This window comes from Patagioenas fasciata, chromosome 3 (assembly GCF_037038585.1).
Source record: "Patagioenas fasciata isolate bPatFas1 chromosome 3, bPatFas1.hap1, whole genome shotgun sequence".
Classification (NCBI taxonomy): Eukaryota; Metazoa; Chordata; class Aves; order Columbiformes; family Columbidae; genus Patagioenas; species Patagioenas fasciata.
Genome location: NC_092522.1, coordinates 79,028,358 through 79,055,399, shown reverse-complemented (window position 1 = coordinate 79,055,399; position 27,042 = coordinate 79,028,358). Strand labels below are relative to the sequence as shown.

Below are 27,042 nucleotides of genomic sequence, written 5' to 3'. Positions count from 1 at the left end.
GTCTGAAGACATGTTGAAAACACTTTCAAGTAAAGCTGTTCCAGATGAAAACAGAAAGCAGGTTTTTGAGGTAAAAGGAAAAAATGCAACAAAACTGCAAGTGTACCATAATTCAGACTTCACCCTTTTTCCTACGGTTTTACAGAAACGTTTTTCTTCAGGGTAAAACTGGTCATTTTCCAGACCAAAACTATTTCGTCAAAGCAAAGTCAAGAAACAGGATAACATGGATACAGGCCATAATCTTCATAAGAAAAAAAGATCACTCTTTCTTAAAAATAAAGCTAGAATGTTTTTCTGAATCTTTTCAACAATTCCCCAGGGATCCTGTAGCAGCTGCATGCATGAGAAGCATGGCATTAAATCATCCATATCATGTTATGAAAAGTCTCATATGCCCAGCATTTTCAAATAATTCATGGCAAACTTGCTAACATAGTTTTGAAGGCCAATTCATCAGTCAAGACTTCCCTACCTCAGTTCTCATTTTGCTATGGCTACGTGAAAAGCTGTGGCATAAGTTTATTCCCATTTGGAAGCTGCTTATTTGGTATCTTTATTTCTAGCTACAAAAACTAGATTGATGTGTTGGAGATTTTGAACCACGCTCAAAATAAAGGCATAAACACATTGAGAATACCTGGCACATACCATCACTAGCTTAACTAAGATATTTGTAAGTGTGGGTTTTTAAGCTTTACACAGTGAATTTTTTGATAGCTTGTGAAACAGAATTTCATGCTGAGTTATACGGCACTTTGCAATTTTGGAATGTAGTTGTGCATTTCTCTGTTTCATGACCTTACACATTAATTGCAATGAGGCAGTGAAATTCCTGGTTTTCAGCTATAGTGGCACAAATGTGACCTTCAAAAATTTCAATGAACTTCTGGAAGTGACTTGATAGTAAAAGCTATCTCAAGCTGTGATGACCAAGATCTCACTGCGGAACACACAGCAATGAAAACACTTATGATTCAGAAAAGAAAAAAGCTCCTAGTGGCATTTTGAAAGGGAAAGTTCTGATAGTGCTTTGCCGTAACAGCTACCTCAGCACATGATCAAGAGCTTACTTTGTTAACTCTGTCTAGGATATTTTCAGAGCAAAGTACCAAAATTATTAATTTACAGAGCAAATTACAGGACAAAAAACAAGCATCTTTCTAGAACAAGACATATCAAGTTTTAACTTTAAACCTGGAGCATAGGAGACGATTGACTTTCCCCACCCCAGCAGCCTCATTTGGAGTCAGTAAAGACAACAGATTTATGAAATGAAACTACTTTCATAACTGTTAAAAAAAATATGTAAGTTTAAACTTGTGATACTTAAGATGTAGATCCTCCAATATTGCAAAGCCAAACAAAAACTGCTCTTCAGACATTTATATAAATTTCGACACTGTATATTTACAATTCACCTTCCTTTCCCCACGTCAAAAAGGAAAAAAAAAAAAAACAACAGTGTTTCTGATACAAATCTGGTAATCCCTTTTCATTTTGGGGATTGGTTTTAGAGCTGTTTGGACTGTAAATTACTGAAGACTCCATACAAAGCACACCACCTAGTAGACTGGGCCTGAACTTTAGTTAAGATTCTATCTAGTTCTTATGGCTGCTGGTACACGCACCTTAGGTCTGCCCTCCTTTGTTCTACCCCCAATTCTTTCCCTCCTCCCTGGTAGCATAGGATGTCAACACGAAAGTAAGTTACTAAGAGTTAAAAAGTTACTACTCAGCCAAGCTGTGATTCCTGTCCACTTTTAGCCTGAGGCAAAGCCAAAATAATTAGACTGGGGCTAACCTGCAATGAGGAAAGGTCAAGTTACATTGCATTATTTTGCATTTGCTTTGGGCTAGGTGAATGCACATTATTCAGTGTTCACAGCTCATTTTATGAGCAGCAACCTGACTGCACATCCATTATAAACAATTCTGGGTTTAAGACTCAATCACATGTGGTGAGATAATGTACAATTACAGTATGCTACCACCGGCAATAGAAAAGACAGATCCTGAAAATTTAGCAGGTGATTTTGCTTTTGTGGTGCCATGAAAAAAGACACTGTTGTGCAGCTAAATACATGATAAAAGCATTGAGAGAATTTACAGAATTTTCACTATAAGGGCCACTGAGGGTCTCTGTTTAACATTTATCAACCTCTCCTCATGCAGGATATTTTTGTTTGTTAAATGGGATAGAAAACTTACACCGCTTCTGTAAGTGTAGATTATCATTTACAGTGAAGTATTTGTACAACTTATACCCAAATGAACACCCAAATTAATTTCATGAAAGCTTGGAAATAATCAGTTACTTACATAGAACAGAAGTTTTCCCATAAAAACATCCTTGAACTCTCCTAGATCCAAATGTCCATTTTATAAGTGTTTTAATCTATATGGATCCATAGATGTCTTTGGAGTTTCCAAGCACAATAGTCCACAACCAGCAATCTCTCCTCTGCTCCCAGTCAGAGCTCCTCACTTTCTCCTTTTCAAAAGATGTTGCACAAAAAAAACCAAACCAACCAAACAAAAAGTGATGAAACAGATTAAAACGTGTCCTAACAGAATTGATTCCTCCTCTCCAAAAGGCACTTGACTTCAGATGGAATCATAGACTCATCATAGAATATGAAGTGGGAAGGGACCACAGGGATCATCTGGTCCAACCTTTCTCGCCAAAAGCACCGTCTAGACAAATGGCCCAGCACCCTGTCCAGCTGAATCTTAAAAATGTCCAGTGTTGGGGAATCCACCACTTCCCTGGGGAGATTATTGCAATGGTTAATTGTTCTCATTTTGAAAATTTTCCCTTTTGTGTCCAATCCGAATCTCCCCAAAAGTAACTTGTGCCCCTCATCTTTTCCATATGACTCCTTGTAAAAAGGGAGTCTCCATCTTCTTTGTAGCCACTTTTTAAGTACTGGAAGATGGTGATGAGGTCCCCCTTAAGCCTTCTTTTCTCAAGGCTGAACAAGTCCAGTTCTCTCTCTCAGCCTTTCCGCACATGGCAGCTTCCCAGTCCTTCGATCATCTTTGTGGCCCTTTTCTGGACCCTCTCCAGCCTGTCCACACATTTTTTGTATCTCAGGGATCAAAAAGGCAGCAAAACACCATCCCATCAGGCCACAACTCCAAGGTACAGGGTTTCTTGGAGGGCTCTAGAGAAAGTAAATGTGACTGCTTTAATTTCCATCTGAGTGGGGAATCCATACAGGGCTTTTCTTGACTCCCAGACACAGAGCAATCTTCCACTTTTATCGGCTGGTGCTTCTCTCTTGGGCTGAGTGAAAGTTTTGTGTCAGGAGAGCGGCCCTACACTAGAAAAAAAATAATTCAGTGTCAGGATTTTCACTACCAGCAGGATTCCTGCAGCCAGGAATCAAGTTAAAATTAAAAAAAAAACAAAACCAAAGACCAACCTAGAAGGTGCCTGAGCTAGTTACAGCTACTTAGTTTTTTCTTTAACAAGAAAATACAAAGAGGGAAGAAAAGTCTCAAAGAAGCTAGGAGATAAAACCAAAGCCCTGAACACAAAGTTTTCACAGTCCAGGCAGGCTCTTTCACTGCCATGAAAAGGAAGAATAATTGGTGTATGTCAAAGTACTGTAGCCTCATTTAAGTGTTTCTGCTCCAGCAGGGGCATTGGACTAGATGATCTCTTGAGGTCCCTTCCAATCCCTAACATTCTGTGATTCTGTGAAATTATGTCAGGAGGGCTAAACAGTAAAATCTTCCATCTCCCTTTATGCTCTTAACTTCTGAATAGAAATATCAAAATGTTCACAACTTAAGCTGCAAGGACACAAGCACCCTACTGTATGGATTTTTTTTTTTAAATGTTACTTTATTCATTGCAATCCAAGTACAGCACAGAACAAGTCACGAATATATATGTATAGCTAACTTACAAAACTAATTATTGGTCCTAATAACTTCTACGGTGACCCTCTGAGGCTATCACATATAAAGGGATATCGAAAGAAAAACATTCACAGATACCTTAACATAAATTTGGTGCCCTGCTAAGATAAAAGTTTCCAATAGCTGTAAAAATACTACCCTGAGAAGTGTTTTAAGTTTTGCTCTTCCGTTTGCTCAGTAGGTTTATATCTTAATAACTGATACGATGTGACAGACATTCAGCGTGACGCGTGAGGATTTAACTACGCCGCTCTCATTGTGAACAGGAACTCATTGTTGCGCTCTTGCAGGCGGCACTGAAAACCTTCCCCACCGTGTCATTCCAAAGGACTAATCACGTCACTCAAAACTTAGAGGAAAGCCTTTCTAGTCAAGGATCAACTTTGGCATCTGCTTTTACTCTTTCATGCTAATGCTAACCTTCACTTTTTGGTGCACATCCATTCATAGGCAAATTCTTTTTGAAGAAAATCATTCCAATTAGAGGAGATTTGGGACCAAAAGTACATACATACGTTTTCATTACAAAAACTTGCCTAATGGAATTATTCTCGTCTCCACAGGCCCTTGGAAATCAATTATTGAGAGAGATATATTGAGAAAGAGAACATATACATTCAGCTAAAGAACAGTACACACTTCTTTTAGCATCCCCTTTAAACAATTAAATATCTTCTGGTCTGCCCAATCTGCTCCACCAATCTCAAACTGTTAATGATTCCTACTGCGTTCTTAATAAGCAACAGCAAATAAATACTGATTTCTGTTAGACTTTTAAAAGATTTGAATGGACAATTTCTTTTTAATGAAGCAGAACTGATGTCACATACTACAACCTGCTGTTTGATGCTTTTCTTCATCCCTGCGTGCTTTCTAAACACCAATAATATTCTAAACCAAGATGGAATCAAAATAAAAGGACACAAATGAAAATGAAAGCCAGCATTATTCTGCAGATTATATTACTGTTACAAGAAAGGGACTGATGCTTAGCAGCATCTCGTTCCAAATGCTCCCATGTAAGCAGACTCTTGCCTTTCAAATGTGAAAAATGAGTAAGTGCCCAATGGCAACCTTCCCATAATTTGTTCACTTAGCATCAGTACCATTTCCATACACCCTTGCTTTTTGATAATGTCCGATCTACATCAGATGTTCCCTTTCGTAATTTTGTTTTCCATCAAAGAAGGACAGAATAAATGGCACAGCATTCCTAGGAAAACTCAAGGCCTGTAATCTGCTTGTTTATCATTCATCTTGACAAAGACTGTGCACTAGCAGTAATTACAACATTTTTCTATTTGCTTTCTTTCCTCTGGTGGCTTGTAGGAGCAAAAATTCACTTTGGAATTTTAGTTTTGGTCTGGTCCAACCAAAGAACTGGTTCAGAAATTGTGAACTTCTTACAATTCTGAAACATAATACTAAGTTAATAAGGCCATAAAGGCATAGTCTTTCAATCACACGCACACATAATTATATTACAGCTTTTTTCTTTTTTTCTTCTTTTTTTAAAAAAAAAACCCAACCAAACAAAAACCAAGAAAAGGCTTACTTACAAAGAAAGTCCTTACATAGGTAAGGCCTTTGCCTCTTCCTGTTCCTGGTCCTACTAGAGTGCTTCTTTCATGCTTGAGAAGATCACCAGAACAGCCTCATGAGTAAATATACTCTTTCAATACTGAAGCCACTTTACTAACCCAGCTTCTGCTGTAGAAGTTTTGTTGTTCTCTCTCTGATAGTGCATCCAGCTGAGAAAAAAACCCTGCTCTCCTGGGATTAAGAGAATCTCTCTTGATTTGGGATTTCACAAAACAAAAGTACAGGACCAACCCTGAATGCCCAAATTACCATCATATGTCCAATCTCTGCTTCTCTAGCAACAAAGTTCTCAATGGACCTCTGATCTCAGAAATATTTCCTTCTTATATCCACTTCCCTACTCTGATCCAAGGACTCCTTTAAATAAAGTGAATTTTAGAGATTCCCACAGTTTCAGCTGAAGTAGTGAGGCCTGTAGACCTGAAACACTATCAGCAAGCATCACTCACCTCTCTCCTACACAGCTCCTCAAAAAAATCCATGGAACAAACTTTGGTAACATCACACAGGATGCCACAGATTGTGCTTTCTGAGACATTAATTTCCCTATGCTCATTATAAAGGCTGTCTACAGCAACAAGCTCAAATACAGACACTGACATAGTAAAAACTCCTGACAAACATGTAAACGCACAGGCTGAAATTTCGTCCCAAGTCAAAAATACTCAAAAAAAACCAAACATGGTTGACTTTCTGTGTACAACAAATACCTATCAGAAAATTGCCCAATGCAGGCTGAAGAGGTCCTTAGTCCCACAGAGTCCCTCTGGAAAGAAACTGGTTTCAGAGAATGCTCTGCCACATACAATCTCCACCCCAAAGGGCTCCAGTATTCCAGAAAGCCCAGCAAGTAGCCACAGCTTTCTCCTTGCAGCCTCTTGTAGCTTTTCACACACACTGAACCCCAGCCGGCAAGCATCCTGAAGATTAAGGACCAACACCTTCACTTGCTACTCTGCAGAATGTCAACATAGAAAGGCAGATCAGACTCAACTTGTGGCAGCCAGTGCTGCTGAGATGACACACAAGATGACCCTAAACCAGCTGGAGCTTCTGAGGAACCACAGGCTTCATGCCTAGGAGTATCCCATTACAATAGGCAGGAGGAAAGTGATGAATAGGTGAGTAATTGAGGTCAGGTCAGCCTCTGGCAAGGGAGAGTTTCCTCATCACCAAGGAGCAAGAGAAAACATTCTTTGTGAATGCAAAGCTCTGGCAGAGCAGATGGGAACACTCCCAAGCGTCCTGCTGAAGCCACATGCCGAACTGTGGGTATGTACTTGTAACCAACAGCAACTTCATAGGGCTTAACTATTTTCCAGATACTATCACCATTATCACCGCCGTCTTATCCACATTTGGTTTCAGCTTACACTCGCCCTCTCCCAAAACCCCACCTTTGATTCTTCTTGGTTATTATTTATATCCTCTCATATAGATATCATTTGTCTACTGTCAGCACATGTTTTTACATTCAGCTTCCCTACTGGTCTGTGCAGAAAAGAATTATTTTCTAACACCACAAAAAACAGACGTAGCAGAGGAGCTGAAGTTTTACGTCATTATTTCCAAGATGCACCTTTGCATGTACGCCAATGGAAGGAATACTAGCAAAATATTTAGGGTCCTTACTCCTCTCTGTGGAGACAGTTTTCAAAAAGGAAGCAGAGCCAAAGGGCCAGTCAGCCCCAAAACAGCTCATAGTAGAAGTATAATTTTAAATAATTTATATTTCTTTCCAGAAGTTTAAAGAAAGGCAGCTTGGTTAAGTCACCCGCTATTGCAGAAGCAGAAGACAAAGTGTGTGGAGAAGCCTCATGAGGTGGTGTATTTCGCACCCAATAAACCTAATGCCTCTGACAAGCAGAAAACAAATGACATGTACATTGTTAAGAAGCTCAGCATGACAAAGAAATCGTGTTTCTTCAGGTTTTCTTGAAGGTGACATTTTCTTGTTTTCTTACAAGCCACTGCAAACTGCCACCCAAATTTCTGTTCCACTTCATTCCCTGCCTGTTGCAGTGGTAACCCTGCAGATGGCACTAGGGGCTAAGAAATTTCTTTCATATTTTTCTTATCGGAGGCCTTTTACACTTCATTAATTTCATGGTCATTGAATTGTACTATAAAACCCATCTTTTAAGCAACTTGATTATTTCACATCTACAAAATTTACCCTGTCCTCCTGCTGTACCTATCAGATCTCTTCAGAAATTTCAGAAAAAACCCACATTTATTCATCAAATATAAAGCATTCATAATAGACAATATAAAATAATGGATGGCTAATAAAATTAATTTAAACATAATGGCACATTTTACAGAGGAAATAAATAACAAATTCACATAACAGACAAAAATGTGACTTTAAGCTTAGGATGGTATGATGTTGCTCCTTCGAGATAACCAGAAACTGAATTTATTCAAACTTCATCTTTCATGTCTTTTATGAAGCTTTTCCTATAAAATTTAAAATTCACTGTTCCCATAATCATCTGTGACTTGATTATCTCACAGGATGCAGTAGACTCATCTGAATTGGAAAGATGCTTTTCTTCTTGCTCAGTGCACCTTTTTTAGCTAGACAGATGGTACAGCAGAGAGTTAAGTATCTGACAAACAGCTGGAAGATTGTTAAGCATCCCACTTACCCTGTCTGGGAGGGTAGCTGTTCTTATCGCAGCTTATCCGAGATTTTTCAGACAAGGTATTTAAAAAATAGCATTGAAATGCGTTTAGTTCCTAAGGTAACTTAAACTTCAGAAAACATATAGAGGTGACTGTGCATGACCTTGGCCATCCTTAAGAGGAAAACACATCTGTAAGTTTCTCTTTTTATGGCTGAGACAAAACTAGTTGTTAAAATATTCACAGCATATTTGACACCTATTCACCTCACAAGGCTACACAGCCCGCAAAAGACAAACACATCCTTTCCTACACTGAGTTCTGTATTAAGATGAAATTATAATGAAACGGAGGATTTCTACTGCCAGACATGTACAAGGAATGCAGACAGTTGTGCTCCCTACCAACTGCATCCCAAAGTGAAGGGGTAAACAGAGAAAAATCTATACACATGCCTGAACTCATGGCATGACACTACTCTTTGTTGCCTGTCTGTAGAACTACATTAATAAATGAAACCCATCTGTAGTAACAGCAAAGGAGGACAACTAAAATATGCAAGGCCATTTATCCATATTCTGGAATCAAGGAGAGAAACTGAGAACTGTTGAAGCTTTTTTTTTCCATTTCAGTTTAAAGGAGAAACTAGCAGACAATCAGAGGAACCACATCAGGTGCTTCAGAGTTTAGAAGCTCAGCTGCTACCTCAAACACCAGGGCAAGAGTGTTCTTACAGATTGCAGACACAAGAAGGGCAGCAGTAGCTTCTCCACAAAGCAGCCTTGCTAAGGAACCTATATATCAAGGGTGTCAAACTCATTTTCGTCGGGGCCCGTAGCAGCCTCGTGGTTGCCTTCAAAGGGCCGAATGTAATTTTAGGACTGGTTAAGTGTAGGAGTAGTTACATTTTTGCAGTCCTAAAATTACATTCAGCCCTTTGAAGGCAACCACGAGGCTGATGTGGCGCAGGGTAAAAATAAGTTTGACACCCCTGCTGTATATCATGCATTGAAAGAGAGTACACACCAAACCACCTCCATCAGTAAATCAGATCAGCCAAGAGAAAACTAATCCAAAACGAATACAACACCTGTTTTTCCTCTTTTCCTGGATTAACAAATAGCAGCAGTTCACAGAAAGGCCAGACCAAGGCGGTACCTGACGCACAGGCAGGAGCAGGGAAGGGAGAGCCCGACCTCTCCCTTCAGCAGCAAGGGCCACCAGACCAACCCAGCGGCTTCTGAAACCACAATCCCAGACCTCTCTGCCCAGTTCTACTTCTTCCGCTCAACACAATGAGCCGCCTGTTAAAACCACCCTACTGCATTACTTAGCAGCCAACCAAAACAAAAAGATTTCTTGCATGCTTTCAGAACTATTCAATAGATCCAGAAAAAATTTTTTCAGTTAATAGAACTGTTTAGCTGCAAGCAGTTTGCCCTGAATCATTAAAAAGTCAAGCATCTAAAAATTTGCAGAAGTATTAGTCATTTTTGTGTAGGTGCAAAGATTTTTTTTCCTTCCACCTTAAAAAAAATTATTTCCCAGAAGAGGTAATTAAAACTCAAATAACAATATGGCAGTAATAAATATACCTTATGTACTTATTCTACACATAACAAATGTTCTTGATACTAAACTGGGAAAATTTTTAAAAAAATTAGATTTATTTCTGAACTCTATTAATTACATGGGTTTATAATTTCTGACACAGTAGTCTGATACGAACTTCACCATCCACAGTATTCTTCAATTTCAGTACAGCTTTCATTTATCCTCCAGGAAAACGAGATTCACATTTCTTAGGGTTTGTCCTGCTCTCTCCCATTTTGCTACAGACTTTTTTTTTTCCCTCAATAGAGCTCTTTTGAACCAAAAGACTGAGAAGCAAAATGCAATAACTAAGGCAACAGGAGTAAAACTTTTCAGAGCCCACTATTCCTCAGAACTTCCCTTGCCAAAGAAAAAGATTGCAGAGTTGTAGTATCTCTACTCCAGATATTCAAACTGCAAGAATTGTTACAACAGTCAATACAAGATTTCAGATGAACTACTAAATTCCTCAGCAAATCATGAAGCTAAAATTGGAGTTACTTCACTACAAGATAGAAAGCTATTACACCAAATATTTGTAAGGCCCAACAGAATAGGAAACACTTCCTATTCCTTTGTCCAAAAACATTTCCAATATGTTAATGCTTTATCATTCACACGTTCAGACACTGCCCTCACTTCTGTATTACATCAAAGCTTTAATTAGTAAAGATTCTCCTTCCCTATAGGTCTTCTAGTATATTATTCACATACCTGTTCAAATTAAAAAGAAGTCATGTTGCATTCCTCTACATATCATATGTTCTCTGAAGATTAGTATGAAAAATGCTAAATATTTTGAATTTTGACACGTATACACTGATGCTGGAAAAGGGCTGTCAGACCATGTGTGCACAATACAGACGTGAACTGCAAGACAAATAAAGTTCATGACCTGCTGTCCATAAAGGGAGCTGCTAGTCTGCTGAACTACATCTTTCTGTTGTTTTCAATTTGAAGTGATGAAAAGAGCACACATGGTGCTTACCTTTTACAAGCACTACACAGCCGAAAACCTCTTGAAACCACTGGAAAGCTCTGGACGCAAACTGGAATAGTTTCAGACATATTTCTAACAACCTCCCTATGAGCAGCCCTTAGTGCACACACACTCCACTGGCCTCCTCTTTAATTTCACTTCTGTAACATACTCCTCTTCTCCTTGAAACCCGTGGGTTTCTCAGCCTTCTTGATTCCTTCCTCTCTCATTAGCTGCTTCTCTAATAAGTTGGTGGTAACACTCCTGCTCTCCACATGCTAGGGAAGTTGTCAGGACCCTTTTCCTTTCCCTGAAAAGCTACCTTGCCCCTGGCTTGGCACATTCCGTCCATACTGCCCGGCATTCTTCTTGCCATCATCAGGCAACCAAATGAACCTTACTTTCACCAAAACTGAGCTCCAAACTTCTTTCCCAGAAGCCCTTACTCTTCTTATTCTATGTAAAATATTCCAGCTGTTAATTGCATACGGTATAATTAACAGCATATTTAAAAAGATAAATGTCACTTAAAAAAAAAAAAAAAAACAAAACAAAAAAAAAACCAACACAACACAGCACAAAAAAACCCAACCACACAACAATAAAACCCAGCTCCTTTTCAACACTTTAATCAGCAAACAGAAGTCTGTACCTACTGCATTCAGACCATTCGCCTCAGGCAAGTGAGACCTCCGCGTGGTATGTCATCATTATTTTGTGTTTTAAAAATCATCAGTAGGGCATCCATCCTTAAAATAGCACAGAATATTGGTACCTGGAGATTACTTTCTGCCTCAGTCTAAAAATGTGTTAGGACCACTTGTGCATGAAGCAAAAAATAAATAAATCATGTTGGATGTAACTTTCTTTACATATGAAATAAATGAAGACTTTTTTTTTTTTTTAAGTATCACAGGATGCCATTAAGAAGTTCCCATTTACATAGCATCATGAATTTCCACATTTTCTGTAAACACTGGTTTCACTATGCGACATCCCAAACTGTTACTGTATTTCAATATTAATATCTTACAGTTACACTGAATTTGTAACAATCATACCATTTGCCGTGACAAAAATTAAGCATTTTCCAAGCTAACTGCAAGTAGTGCTTGAATGAAGGACTTCACAACAGCTGATGGTAAAAATTAAAAAACAAAACAAAACAACAAAAAACACATAACAACCCAAACAAACAACAAAGTGAAGTCTGTCAGCTGCACACCCTCATAGTCAAGTGCCAACCACTTGCTTTCTAGGATACCCAACTACACAAAAAGCCTCAACCTTCACAAAACGCAGGTACCCATTTAAATTTTGCATTTTTCTGTTAATTTCCCAGATCTTGCATGCTGGTAAGCATCAGCCCCAGGCCAAGGCACTTTCTTTTCCCCTCCTCGGGGGGATCTCCAGAGCATGATGATAGAGAAGGAAGCAGAAGGTGCACATGTGCTCTGACCCCATGTTCCTGCCAGGGTTCTGAGCCCACATCCCTCAGTGCTACTGGGCACAGAAAGTTGCCACAATTTGCCCAGAAAAAAAAAGAACAACAGGAAAAAAAGACTTGCCAACAGTCACACGAGCAGAATGAAGAACCCAGTCCAGGCCTCTTATGTGAGAGGCCGGCATTCCAACCATCAAACATTTAGGAAATTAAAAATAATCTTAAAAAAAGCTGAGTATACACCATATTCAACAACTGAATTCATCTGATTTAGTATCCTTTCCTCAACAGATACCAAAAATGAAAATACATAAGAAAATTTTAATTTCAAGGCAAACACTTTGCTCTCTACCATCAGCTGCAGGCACTGAAATATGGTATTCTGGAAGATTATTAGGAAACCAAAAAATTTAAGATTTTAGAAAGTATGAAGGGGGAGAAGGCAGATTTTAAAAGTGAATGTTTTAGTGATGTCTCTCCCATAAGTTATCATAAGAACATTCTCACAAAAAGTGTCTTTGCTTAAGGCAATTTCCTCTCCCCTTTGATTCTGCTCTTCAACTAGCCTCCAAGAAAATTCTTTGAAGTAATTAACACAATTATAGGCAAAATGATGAAAGCTAGCTTAAAAAAAAAAAAAAAGAGTTTAATGACTGAACTCTTTATCCTACTTTATTTTACGAATGTATCTTTTATCATAACTTAAGACACTGCAAAATAAATTGCAGCTTGGCAGCAACAGCCACACAAGGGAAAACACCCAATTTAGGTTTATTATTCTCTCTTTTTAATAAATCAGTCTCAGGCTCAGTTTAAACACATGCCAAATATGACCTAAATTTATCCCATCTTCAACAAGTAATCATACTCGACAACAGGAAAATAAGCATTGGTTCAATCCCCACAGCCCGTAAGCAACAGACAAGGTTACCTTTTCAAAACTGCACGTAGTTACATACATATACAATAAATCGTTTAAACAAGGAGAATACCTACTGAATTCAGGATATGAAATTAACACCAATAAACCTGTCACCATATTTTGTCCATTGTGTACAAAAATTTTGTATACGCGGTTATCGGCCCCTCCTTTAGCTATAGTAAATTTCTGCAGTCCTCACACCTTCCCAAAGCAATATAATTCAATGGGTCTTAATCTTTCTCTTTCACAGCTGACAGGAAAATATGTTCTTGGTGATATATACTAATTGTCCAAGTTGTTCCCTGAAATGCTGGGCACAGACCAGAAATCAAAAGCAAAACAGCAGTCTGTTCAGTGGAGCAGCATACAACAGCCCATTAGAGAATTATGCAGCAAATATTCTTCTTCTCCACTGCTGACATAGTAAAAGCTCCTCGGGGAAGAGCTTAACTCACCTGTAACTTAATTTAAAATTTAAAGATTTAAACCCCCAAGTATTTCATTAAAATGATCTAGATCTGTCATGAAAGAATAATTCATCATTCACAGGGGAGTGAAGAATTTAAAATCATTTGCATCAACAAATGATTATGTTTTTGAAGTAATTTAATGCAAAATTCCATTTTGAAATAAAACTACATCGGGTACGGATGCACAATAGACTACTCAGAGTTACACTTATTTTTGCCATACCAGCCTGCACACTTCTGCCTTCTGTGTCTCACTAGTAAAAAGAAATAAATATTAAATGGTTTGTGAATTCAGAAAAAACATACATGGGGAATTTAGGGCTAAGAGATAGCTCTCTTTCTTCTTCTAACTCCCTTCCTAGAGCCAGACCAGCTCTGAAAGGTTTATTTAGGACTCTGCAAAGAAGGAAAGGGTTTCCCATTCTTGATACAGAAGTGTAAAAACATCTCCAAATTACTGATAAGGCAAGGGTTAAACATACGTAAGGTCTGAGCATCTGCTGTCTTTAACAATACATGTTTAGAGGGAGAAAACAAAAAAAAAAAATTTGAACATCATTTCCAGAAGTGAGGTTTTTTTTTGGTTGGTCGAGTTCTTAAAATGTGATGTGTACAGTTACACTCTCAGTAATTAGCAACACCATTCACAGGTTTCATATGTTTGCATTACATTCTATAGCATGCCAACATTCACTCAGTGTAAAGTGTTAATATGTATTCACTCTTCAACAATGTGTTTTCTTATTTTTCTAATAATTATAAGGAGAGCTTATATTTGTCTCCAGATTTAGCATATGGAGGACAAATCTTTAAAGCACAGAGATACTACTTCATACAACAGAGACTAACAGAGACTATTGCTTTCAAATTTCATTGAAAAACAGATTGAAAAATATTTCATGAGGTCTAGCAACAGTAGCTGGTGAGAGCATTTAAGTTATTTGTGAGCTTAAGTAGATTTTCTTCCCATTCTCAGGACAATGCTGCTTCTTCTCAATAACACTCACTATTATGGCTCCTTGTCTACCTCTCCTTTTATCATAGCCAGAGAAAAATCAAGACAAATGCTTAAAGAGCAGACTCCCTAAGGCATACTGGTGTGTTCATGCTTCCCAAACTGCTCAGTAAATAAGACTTGTTTACACAGAGCTTCACCACATGAGAACATGAAAACAGCTTTCAATATTTAATACCTACACACACAAAAAGGTAATCTGAAGCAGTGGTACATCCAGGGACAATATATTAATCCAGACTTGATATTTCTAACAAGTCAGTCACCTGGCAATTAAAATAGAAGAGGGAAGAAGAGGGAAACTATTCTAGTTGTGAAGACACCTGAGCTTCTGGTTGCAACGGATGATGTTTAATTCTCAGCAGTTACCTGAAAAAGGTTTTTTTTGACAAGGTAACTGTTAGGAAGATTGTATATCCGAAAGAAAAATGGATTGAGGATGAGGTCTGTCAACATTAAGAAATCAAAGCTCTAAAATGAAATCGCATTCAGAGGAGCCAACTGCATGCACCTATCTGATAAAGCATAACACCTGCGCAAGTACAGCAAGGCATAACCCATTTCTGGGTCCACATTTTGATTCCAACGTAGAGCTGTGCTCCCAGCCATTCACGTTCACAGTTATTAGACATGTGCTGTGGTCACAAGCTGATTCTTTACAATAGGTTTTAAACTAAAAGAGGGGAGATTAAGGCTAGACATGAGGAAGATATTTTTTGCAATGATGATGGTGAACCACTGGCACAGGTCACCCAGAGAGGTGGTAGATGTCCCATCCCTGGAGACATTCCAGGCCAGGCTGGATGGGGCTCTGAGCAACCTGATCTAGGTCAAAGATCCAAAGTATTCAAGGGAACTCTGAAAGACTTGAAAACAGAAAAGCAAATGAGAAGGTGAACACACAGTTAGTGTTTTATTTGAAAACAAAATTCAAAGCTTCAGTTCCTCCAAAATTTCACGGGAACAAGAATAGCCAAAAAAATATATTTTCCTCCCCATCCCTAAAGGTGCGTGATGTGTTAGGACACAGACATGCCCCCCGCAAAATCCACAGGCAGCAATACAATGCCAAATGATTCACAAACAAAAAACAAGCCTATGTTTCTGTTGCTATAACATAACACATAATACTCTTTTTTTCCTCTGATGTCATGTTTATAACATTATTTTGGAATTTGACTATTTTAAAACTTGGTTGCTACAATACATTATAGTCATTACGTGGATTCATTTCCTACTTTCTAACCAGCAAGACTATTTGTTTCAGTTTTATGAAGTTATATTATGGACAAAAGACACGTAAAATATACTATAAACTCTAACAGTAGCAGCTCCTTTAATGCCTTACATTTCTTGAATAAACATGTGGAAGAATGGCTTTCCCAACAATTATCATAAAGGTCTTTATACTTCCAGCTTCCTCAAGTCTTCTGAGCCTTCTTTCTGTAAACAGTCTTTTCACATTATTTCTCCTACTGATAGATGACATCTGATTTTTTGCAGAGCCTGTCAATGACTCCCATACTATCTATACTTAGAAATAATCAGAAAGTGAGAAATCCTTCCTGTGGACAATAAAACATGGAGTATACACCTTCCCTGGTATTTCTGGCTTGAACAACTGGGGATCAAGAACAGATGACAAACTGATCTCTCAGCTCTTTACACCTCAGCTTCACCTCCACAAGGCAACACAAGTTTGGGGAAGACCTGTTTTTCCTAGATTAATTTTGCATTACTGAAATGTGTCATACCAGACAGATCAACATTCAGAAGTCAACTTCTGAAAGAATTATCCAAATATGAACTCCATAATGTAGCACTAACCACACTGAAATCCTTTTAAAATATGCACACAGTACACCTTCATCTTCACAAACCACTTTAAATGAAAAGCAGTTGGGAATCAGAGACAGTTTACTGGTTAAAAACTTTCCCCTGTATAAGAAACACACATACAGGCTGCACTGAGGTATCATAGGAACCTTTGTTTTCTAGACTATGAAAACATAAGAATTTTCATAATATGAAAACAAGATGGTTCTATCGCATTCAGTCTCAAAGTTCAACATTAATTTAACATGAGCACGATGAATCTTTAGGGAAGAAATAATCACTAACAAACTTATATGCTAGCACAATCACTGTTCAAACATGCAAGGGAGATGATTTTCCACTTGTGATCACAAAGCTTTGCCTTGTATATTTGACCTAACAAGTATTCCATTTAGCTCTTAACAACTTAACTTTCTGTTAAGTTTGATTAAAAGCTGTCTTACCAAATCAGCTAATTATGGTGCTTCTGCCACTGGCTAATCATTCAGATGACAACCATACACAAAGCATGTTGGCACAGACCATTACCCTCAAATTGCCTTAATCAGGACTATATGTTTGCAGGATGGGTTTACACAAGCACATCCTTTTACAGACCCAGATCTGCTTTATGCTTGAAATTGATAATTTTTTTTTTAAAGGTGCAACATATAAGCTCTTTCAAGGACCAGTAACAGCATATAGATGTATTAACCCTTTGATTACGATTATTTTGTGGGGTGTGCCGAACAGGTAATTAATGAAAAAGCTGTCATTCCAGGAAGTTTGCACCGTAAGTGTGAAGATCTAGAAAAAAATAATGGAAGCTGTCAGGAGGAATGACTTTTTTTTTTAAAGACTTCAAATTCAATGAAATGAATTAATGCTGAGCATACTTAATGGCAGTTATCAAGCCAATTCATGTTTATAGGACTAAGTAACAAATAAAAAAATGAAAAATCTACTTGATCTCAAAGAAAGCTCCTTCTAAAGGGAGTACTTTTTAAAACAAATTGGAGTTGGAGGCTATCAGGTTTGCTTGTTCATGTTTTTTAACTAGAAAAATAAAGCTGAATCAGTAGTTCCCAAGTATGACTTCTATCCCTAGCTGGGAGGAAGAAAAGGGGAACAAAACAAACTAGATGTTTACTATACACTTTCATTCTGTTAAGAAACAGAGGATTACCTGTAGGCCATTCCCTGTTTTTCCCCAAAATGGAACACAAGCTGCAGAGAAGAACCAAATAGTGCCGTTTTGAAGAAAGGAACTGGAGGAATGAAAAAGCAAAAAGGGAACAATCATCACGTGTAATTTAAGCGCAAAAGAGATGAGAAAGATTATTGCAAAAGCTGGAGCCCCTGATGCTCCTTTAGGAACATCTGAGGATTGAAGAAAAGATGACTGTGGCTCACCTGAAGCACCTCCAGCACGCTGAATAGGTCCTGGAGTTCCTCAGTACAGTAAGGTATTGAGGCAAATTTCTAAGCCCTATCTACCATTATAAGTAAAATCTAGCTAGTTCACAGCATGTGTTTGATAAAAGCTCATGCATAATGAGTCTCACCAGATTTCCTATATGATCATTTTTTCTTACCTTAAATGAATCTTTCACACAGGAAGAGAGAAGAAAAAAAATAAGCTAAAGTGATTGTCAATGCTAGAGAATTGGCAGGGACGATTCAAGGACAGCAAAGCAGCTGCTACAGATTTTCACCTTAATTTTTGTAATAGATCCTATTTTTAAATTCATGGTGTTCCTTTATAGTCTGTCAAGTTTGTCTCCAGCAGTAGTTTCTTTAGGGCAAGCACTGCACTCTGCATACCCTGAGGGAAACTAAGACACTCAGATGTGGGGCAAAGATATTAATAATTTAAGGCAATGGTCTGCCACCCCTAGGAGAAAGCAATAGGGTAAGTACAAAAACATCTAATGCCCGAGCATAGGTTCGTCCTTTCTGAACTTTGAGTTTTCCTGAGTAGATTTACAAAGTGCGCAGACAACACAGTGTTACTCATGGTTTTTGGAGGAGATCTGGAAACACTCACAGTGACTTGTTAATGGGGTCTCCCACCACTGACAGGGTCTCCAAAACAAGGAGAGAAGTCAACTGGGAGGCAGCATCAACAAAAAAATGCAGTGGAGGGGGGAAATACCTCAGGTAGGGGAGAACACTTTTTGCAAGCTACAAAATATAGACATCAGAAAGAGTAAAAGCCCTAAGAGAAGTACTTTTTCCTGTATTTTTGTAAGGCAAGGAAGTTAATATCATAACCAAATAGAAGATTGAGTGAAAACCATTTACAGTGACCCAAATATCAATTTTGACTGTTCTATGACATGGGTTCTTATTTGTGCTGTATACAAAGGCATATTGAGTAACTCTCTTCTGGGTTACAGAAATAACTATTTTGAAACTACTTCCACTTATTTCGTACTCTTTTCCTATGTAGAGCAAACATTGACATAACACTCGTTCACTGGTACATTAAAACTGATATTCAATATTCGCATGTGCTAGGAATCGACTGTACTTGAAAGCAGAACAGATGTGAACTTTAAAAACTACCTTTATTATTAAAACATGCTTAGGCTACTGTGTGCCTAAACTAAAACCAAGATTGCTCTATGTGTGGCATTCTATGTCCTTTTAAGACTGACTGGCACTTGGATCTGTTCATTATACATTCAATTTCTTTTCTACATACTTGAAACCCAAACTTAAGAAATCACAAGGTCTTTCATCTAATGAAAGCTGTACATGAAATTCAACTGAAATCTTCAGACTTATATTCCCTATAAAACACACTAAAAATTATCAGTGAGGTCAGTATATTACCTTCCATTGTAAATAATTCTATCAGAAAATCCCAAACAGCACCATCACCTACTGAATACACTTCATTTACTAAGACTGCCCTCATCCTGAAACAATACATTCCTCATAAGCACAGAAATGTGGACTTAACATGGATACTTAAGTGAGAATCACTGCAAAAAACAACTATTCAAATGCAAGAGAATGTAACTTGCAGCCTAGCTTTTGCACATCCATACTGCAGATTTGCGACTCGATTCTACTTGGCTTATGGTGGCGAAATATTCAGCAAAACTGGTATTGTATAATACAATTAAACATCTTTTGCATAAACTCTTCCAGACAAATACTATAAATGAATGACAGGACAAGAACTCAGCACTACTCCAACTGAAAACTAGCTGCTTATTCATCAGTTCAGCTTCTCCCAACATTTGTAGTAAACCCGTGATTGTGACCATGACTGTCTTTACTTCTTGAGCTAAGGTTTACTAATGCAGTAAAACAAACAAAAAAACCCAAAGAAACAACATAAACAACAACAACAAATCAGAGAATAAAAGCACCAAACTTGAGTAAACACATTTTTACTCCTTTGGGGTGTCTTCATCACCATAATACAGTCAACTTACCTTGCTCAGGATACTACTGTACATATGTTGGAATTTTTTTAGCTTAGCTTCCCAATTGTTTTTTTAATACACACAGAGGACTGGCTAATATGCTTTACCTTAATTGTACCAGACAATATTAAGTAGTGGCTAACAGAAAACTACAGGTACAGGAGGGCCACAGGTACAAGGAAGAACATGGAAGGAATCAGATACAGAAGGAAGTTTCAGACCATATATGAACCTACAAGAGTTTAATTTCCTCAATGTATTTTTTTACCTGTCAGAGTTAACTCTTCTGCTCTTTGTGAGTTGATTCAGCCAAAATACACAACAAATTTATTTTTGGTGTCTAAGAATGGTTTACTTGATGGTGAGTATGGTAACAGAGACCCTAGGGAGTACCAACATGTGTAAGACACATAACATGGTGAAGGTATTTGAAGTTACTACTCAAGACTATCAAAACAGACTGAAAGATATTTACAAAACCTAATTTAGCTAAGAGGGAACAGTCTTTTTGGCAAGAGAAAAGCTTCTCTATGGGGTGAGTCAAAGCAAGAATTTAATTCCAGTGCTTCAACAGGAGCTCTCCTGAGAGCACCTCTGTTTCCATCAGCTATACAGAATGCTTTGGGAAATAGTCCTCCTGGACAAAGGCAAACTTGCTATAACCACCAGTATTTCAGTAATTTTGCAAATAGTATCAAACATATCAAGCAGGAAAAATATTTCTACATTTCTGACATCACTACTAAGGCTTCAGCCCAAGCCAGACAGTGTTCAACAAGAGACTGGACAAGGCCCTCATACACATGGTTTGAACTGTGGGGTTGTCATATGCAGGTACAGGAGTTGGACTCCATGATCCTTGTGGGTCCCTTCCAACTCGGGACATTCTATGATTCTTTCTGCAGAGGTGCCCTGCATGCCAGCTTTGGAGGTCTGTGCTTCCACAAGTCCAAAAGATCCCTGCAGTAAACATAGGAAATTACACAACTGCTACCTCATTGCTAACCTGACAGGTATTCTGAGCACAGTTATAAAAATCACATCCCTACCACAAAAAATATTTTTTACAAAGTGTTAACAGCAGGCTGGAAAAAAAAAAATTAGTGAATGCAAATGTGTTTTAACTTCTGATCCAGCAACAGCAAGAGAGGTTCTTTACACCTGCAAGGTCTGATACAGACTGAGAAATTCAGTAAAACTTAGAAGACTGTAGTAAGTCTTAGCTTTAGAAGCTGTACATTGACCAGACCCTCTGCTTGTCACTTTGAGTATCCAGCTGCTGGCTGTTTTCAGAGAAAGTTAACTCATTAGCCACTGCCAAGTAAATAATAGACACTTCCATTTTTCTAGCCGAGAAAAAATAATTAATTAACATTTGAAACAACTTGCTAAAAAGCTACTCAATCACGGCACCTGTAATTACTTTTAAAAAGGATAGTTTTAAGGTCATCATTCTGTTAAGACAAAATATAAATCAGCCATAACAATTCCATCAACACTAACTTGGAACGAATCCCTAGGTCTACGCTGAACTCAGTCACCCATGCAGGAGGACAAATGCATACCACATCTGAAGTTACAAGATACGCGTTATTGAACTGAGCCATTTCAAGCCGACGGAGAAATAGAACTATCAGGAAACCAATGTTATCAGATATTTTAACCAAAAACCATGTTATCTTGAGCCTACTCTGGATTGCATTTTATGTTTGGTGCTTAAAACGGCTAGAGATTTACAGGGAATGGGCTGTAACCAAAAAAAAAAAAAAAAGTCTATTGAGGCTTTTTATTTCTGCAATAACCCAGGAAAACCGTAACTAAGTCTAGTCAAGCATTTATCACCACAAGCAATTCTGACAGAACTAAAATATAACCATTCCTCCCACATGCTAATGACAGAATGGCCAGAGCTAAATGGTATCCCATAATGATTTTACGTGTATGAAGTGTTCCATTTCATTTAGTGATATTATAAAAGTGATGCATTGGCCATAACATTTACTGTTTACAATCTGCAGCAAGCTATACCCTTCTCAAGGGAGATTAAATAATCAAGAAAACGTTATTCACACTGTGTATTTGAGAAAAGTAGATCGCTGTGCCAATTACAGATTCTTTCCTATATTAAAAAGGCTGTATGTTAGCCTAAAAAGGAGGGGGAAAGAGAAGAGAGAAGACTAGAGATTTGTTTTGAGTCCCAACTGAAAAGGAGGTCATACGTTCATATGTTGGAAAAGTTTTCCTTTAGTCCAACAAAGCCTGAAGAGGTAAAAAAATTTAAACGTTAGTTTTGAGTATCTGCTGAAAACATTACATTATACGGAAAAAAAACGGAAAGCTCTGAAGAACCATACAGTGATTCGCATGACTACAAACAGAAAGATCCAGAAGTAGTCAGATTGCAATTTTATTTCCAGAGTATCCATTAGAGGTGAATATTTTAATGATAACATTTGTTTAAAGTATTCTTTACTAATCTTGCTTATGCAGCATTTTCCACCCAAAGATCGCAGTGATCGATACAGACTGTAATGAATGATGTGTAACACCCCCAGAAAACGGACGCTACAGTATTTGTTTTACAGATAAGTAAATGCAAGTATGAAAAATTAAGTGACTTGCCCTAGTCAGAGAGCCAAAAGCACAGCTGTGAATATAATCCAGATACCCCAGCTTCCAATGATCTGTTAACCACTAGACATTAGCCTTTCTGAAATGAAATGTAACCTTTGCCTCACATTTCACCCTCTTTCTAACAAGTCTGGCAAAGCTAGTACTGAGGATGTTCACTTCATGCGGCTGACTTTTAAGAAATCAAAAATTTTAAAAAAATAAAGATAAACTGAACTTTACCACAAGGATTACAGAACTCCCAAATCCCCTCACTGCAGGACTGTTACCCGTCTCTGCCCTCGCAAGAGCAGAGTCAGCAATAGCTTGCGGATTTAAAGCTGCTGGCCAGGCACAGGCTTGGGATGAGGCACTGGGGTCATCCATCATCCCAGAGGAGCATCTGCTGCAGCCCTGATTCATGGCAGCCACATCCAAACAAGAGGAAGAAACAGATGGGATCATCAGAGAAACCTACACTGCCCCAACAGCTGTTCCTCCACATGTCCTGGTTCACGTGGACAATCATCTTTAAGGTGCCTTCTTTAAGGCTCTCAGCCTTGTGACCCAACAGCCTACTGACCTAAAGCTCAGCAAAAGGTTAAAAATGCTCACCAGTACTCCTGTTACAGAGAAGGCTTCCAGTGTGGTGGTAATTACATCTTATGCTGTCTCAGCACAGAACCTACTCTGAGCAGACAAAGCAGAGGGTTTTCTACCAGTGCTTGAGAAACCCTTCATGGTCTGAGGAAGACTTCAAAGGCCAGCAAAGCATTCAGACAGGGAGGGAGTGTAGACACAAAAACACCCATGACAAAATGCCACCAGTCAAAGAAGGTTACAGAAAATGAGTAGCACTTAGAGCAAGCAATCATAATTTGATTGTCACCACTTATAACCTCGAAAACAAATTAGTAGAAACTTGAGAAACAGCACAGGCAATTAATCCACTTTACTGCACAGATTTTTCACATATTCCCAGAAAAATCTCTTCAAGTGTTGAAATAATTAATAGATGTATACAGTATTTATGCACTCACAGTCTGAAAGATCAGAGTTGCAGAACACATCAATCATTTAAGTTATTTTCTTCGAGAAATCACTAAAGAACGTATTTTAGATTCCCATGCTTCAAAACATTTGCCTGAACGCACACCAGGAAACTAAGGTTACTTTGTAAGCATGAGTAACAAGGCAGAGATTTAAAACATGTATCTAGCATTGAAAAATCAAGACCTGTTTCTGAAGAGCTATGGTAAGCCAAAGACCCTTAACTAAAATTGATCACATTTACAGTCAAACATACAACAGTCAAATTTCAGAAAGAGATTATTAAGATTACTATTAAAGAACAAGGTCAAAATTCACCTTACTGTAAAATCATACCGTAAGACAAGGTAAGGTACAATTTGTGCACTGCTACAGGTGTACTTAAACTTGTCAGCAGGAAATTAACTCTTCCTCTAATAGAAAGGTGACGGCCATTGGAAACGCATCTGCAAGGAAGCCCTTGCAAATAGCAGTGAAGCCAAATAAGAATATTCAAAATAAGGGCACACAGTTTCAGTTTTATGTGAGTAAATACTGACTTTTGTTTCCAACACAACACATCAGGTTAGTAATGTACTTTGAAACATATACTAATTTTAAAAAATGAATGGATTCAAGCCTGCTGACCCTATGTCTGATTATATTCCTACTGGTGTTCCACAAGCCACAGGCTCACAGAATTAAGCCCGAAGCAGTCACCTAAAACAACAAAAAAACCCACACATCACAGCTCGACCATGAAACCTTCAACCATGCCCCAAACCACTGTATTTAAACTTATTTCACAAATAAACCAGCAACTACCACACATTGACCAGACTCTCTAAAGCTAACACTGAAGCCCCGCTTTAGCACTGCAGGTCTCTATGATACTTCTACAACTGCAATGGAAGCTTAAGAGCCAAAATACTTGTGCTTTGGTCCTCCTATTTCCCATGTTCCATCAAATGACCTTAAAATTGGGTCCAAAGGCAGAAAAACTTTTTTTTTCTTGTCCCTCCTCTTAACAAATAAAAATCTTTATTGAGCTTATAATAATATCACAACCTGCATTTACAAACAATTCAACAAAATCCCCTCCACCAGCATTTTTTAAACTCAGGTATTTTACATTTTTACTAACAAGTTGATTTGTTTCTTCCAGAAAAGTCCACTTAAAGTTAATATCTAAATCTTCTTCCCCCAAAACAATGTTTCTTTAAAAAGCCATGTTTGCCCCGTGTACTCCTATTGTTCACTAAAGACAACTAGATTCAGAGACAGAATACTTGAAAAACAAAACTTGGTTTTATATCATTACACCCTAACTGTGGAGCTACAATTTTTATTCTTTAAAAGAAAAGCAGAACATTACAAATGCTAATTTGTTTCACACCTGTTCAAAAATATTAAACAGGTTCTATTAACATGACTATATTTGCAGTTACAGCAAATACAGTTCTATCAAACAAAAACCACCCAACAAATCTGCCCCCCCCCAAGCAAAACAAAAAAATTCACAAACCCATGCCATTAGAAAAATTGCACTATTTTAAAAACATTTTAAGGTTTTAAAAAATCACTGCAAATCGATTCCTGGTTTACAGTCAAAGAAAACACTGTCCAGCAATCTCAACTTCTGCTTATTGGCAGGAATGCAAGTCTTCCATCAGTTTGCCTTAAAAATGCAGGAGTGGATGATCAGCCTAGAAACTCTAAAAATCTCAACAATATACAAAAACTCACAGCTCCCAGCTGAATATTCCAAAACAGACCATGTTTTCTAAAGCTCTTAGTAACAAAATATGCAGTTTGGAGCAGTGTCATTTTGAGCTTTTATTAGTTCCTCTGGTTTTTCCACTGGTTTCCTCCTAATATAGTCCTTAATATCAAAAAAACCATGTAACTGTTAGCAAGATAGCCGTACTTCTTCCATTATCAAGGGATATTTTGGTTCTTCGCATGGTGAAATTAATTTGTCGCACGTGACACTACAATGAAGGCTGAGGATGACCAAAGGGAACACCTGTTGGGGCAAGGCCACGTAGATCCTGAGGCAGAGAGTTAATCACCCATGCAAACCCCAGGGTTCAAGGTGACACCCCACTCGTGGCACCTCCACGGCCACCCCCCGGGCACCTGAGGTGTCCATCCACCCAACAAACCATGAAGCTATGGCAACCACCGATCTGAGCCTCAATTCCTGACAACAGAGCCCAAAACGTCCCCGCAGGATCTGACAAAGCCCTCTGAGGGCTACTGGTGGATTCTGCCACAGAGCCCCGGACGGAGGCCCCAGCACCCCCGGGCCCCGCAGCCCGGCTTCCCCCAGCGGTCCGAGCAGGTTCCCGGCGGTGCAGGCGCTTACCGGGCAGTGTCGAGCAGCGGGTGCTTGGTGCCCACCAGCTTGCGGACCTGCATGGCGATGTTGCTGAGTTCGTCACTCAGCAGGCACCGTAAGCTCATGAAGGACGTCGGGTACCCCACGATCTTCTCGGCCTCCGACACCACCTGGCTCCATGGCGGGCCGCCCGACGCCACACCCCGCAGGCAGCCGGCGCCGCGGGCCCCGCGCCGCAGCAGGGAGCCCCACATTCCTCCAACGCTGCCCCGGGGAGTGCCCGACGCCGGCTCCTCTCTCCCGTTACTCGCCCTGCGGACTGGGCGGCCGCGGACGAGTCCCCCTCCTCGCTCGCTGCGGCCGGAGGACCCCGCACGCCCCGCAGTCAGGCCCGGGCGGCGGGACCCCGCGGCGGCCGCGCTGCCTGCCCGCGTTCCCCCCGGCGGCGCGGCGGCGGCCGGAGCGCGCTCATGGTGCGCTGGGGGCAGCCATCTTGAGCGTCGTAAAACATGCCGGGCCGTAAAGCGAGGGCGGCAAGGCTTTGCCTTCTCTCTCTCAGCCGGTTTCCTCGCCTGACGGCAGTGGCCGTGGGGCGGGTAACGGTGAGGAGCTGACGGGCGCTGGGGAGGGCAGGGCAGGGCAGGGCAGGGCAAGGCAAGGCAAGGCGGCTCCTGGAGACGAGGCTCTGCTGCGTACGGGATGTATCTCCCCTTTTTCTTCACCCTTAGCTCTCGCCCTGGGTAAGGGACTACCCCGTCTCTTTCTCACTCTGCGCTTGTCGCCTCCCGGAGTGGAGTGTGCGGCCTGGCCATGGCAGTGGCCCAGCTGGATGGGATGTGCTCTGCCTGCTCCCATTGTTGCATACAGAGGCCAACGGGGAAGAGAGTTCAGGTTCCCACATAAAGTATTCAGCGTGTAGCCTGCAGCTACGCAGTCATGTTTTCTTGTTTTCATAACTGAGAGTCCAGCACAGAGCCACAAAGATAATTAAGGGAGCGGAGCACCTCCTGTATGAGGAAAGGCTGAGGGAGCTGGGTCTCTTTAGCTTGGAGAAGAGGAGACTGGGGGGTGACCTCATTAATGTTTATAAATATATAAAGGGTGAGTGTCATGAGGATGTAGCCAGGCTCTTCTTGGTGACAACCAATGATAGGACAAGGGGTAATGGGTACAAACTGGAGCACAAGAGGTTCCACTTAAATATGAGCAGAAACTTCTTCACGG

General features: G+C 39.4%; 1 protein-coding gene across 2 annotated transcripts in view; it reads right to left on the bottom strand.

The window, feature by feature from the left end:
• The window catches only part of PDSS2 (decaprenyl diphosphate synthase subunit 2), a 117,158-nt gene extending 90,814 nt beyond the window's left edge, over positions 1-26,344 (bottom strand). Inside the window, exons 1-2 of one of the 2 annotated variants that reach the window (XM_071806667.1) lie at positions 25,846-25,956; positions 2,323-3,326 (exon numbers count right to left, since the gene is read on the bottom strand). In XM_071806667.1, the coding sequence (XP_071662768.1) occupies positions 2,323-2,351 (29 nt within the window). In that variant the 5' untranslated portion in view covers positions 2,352-3,326; positions 25,846-25,956. Of the gene's footprint in view, positions 1-2,322; positions 3,327-25,845 lie in introns of both variants that reach the window. The other variant, XM_065835045.2, reaches the window with a different exon arrangement.
• Positions 26,345-27,042: the final 698 nt, after the last annotated feature.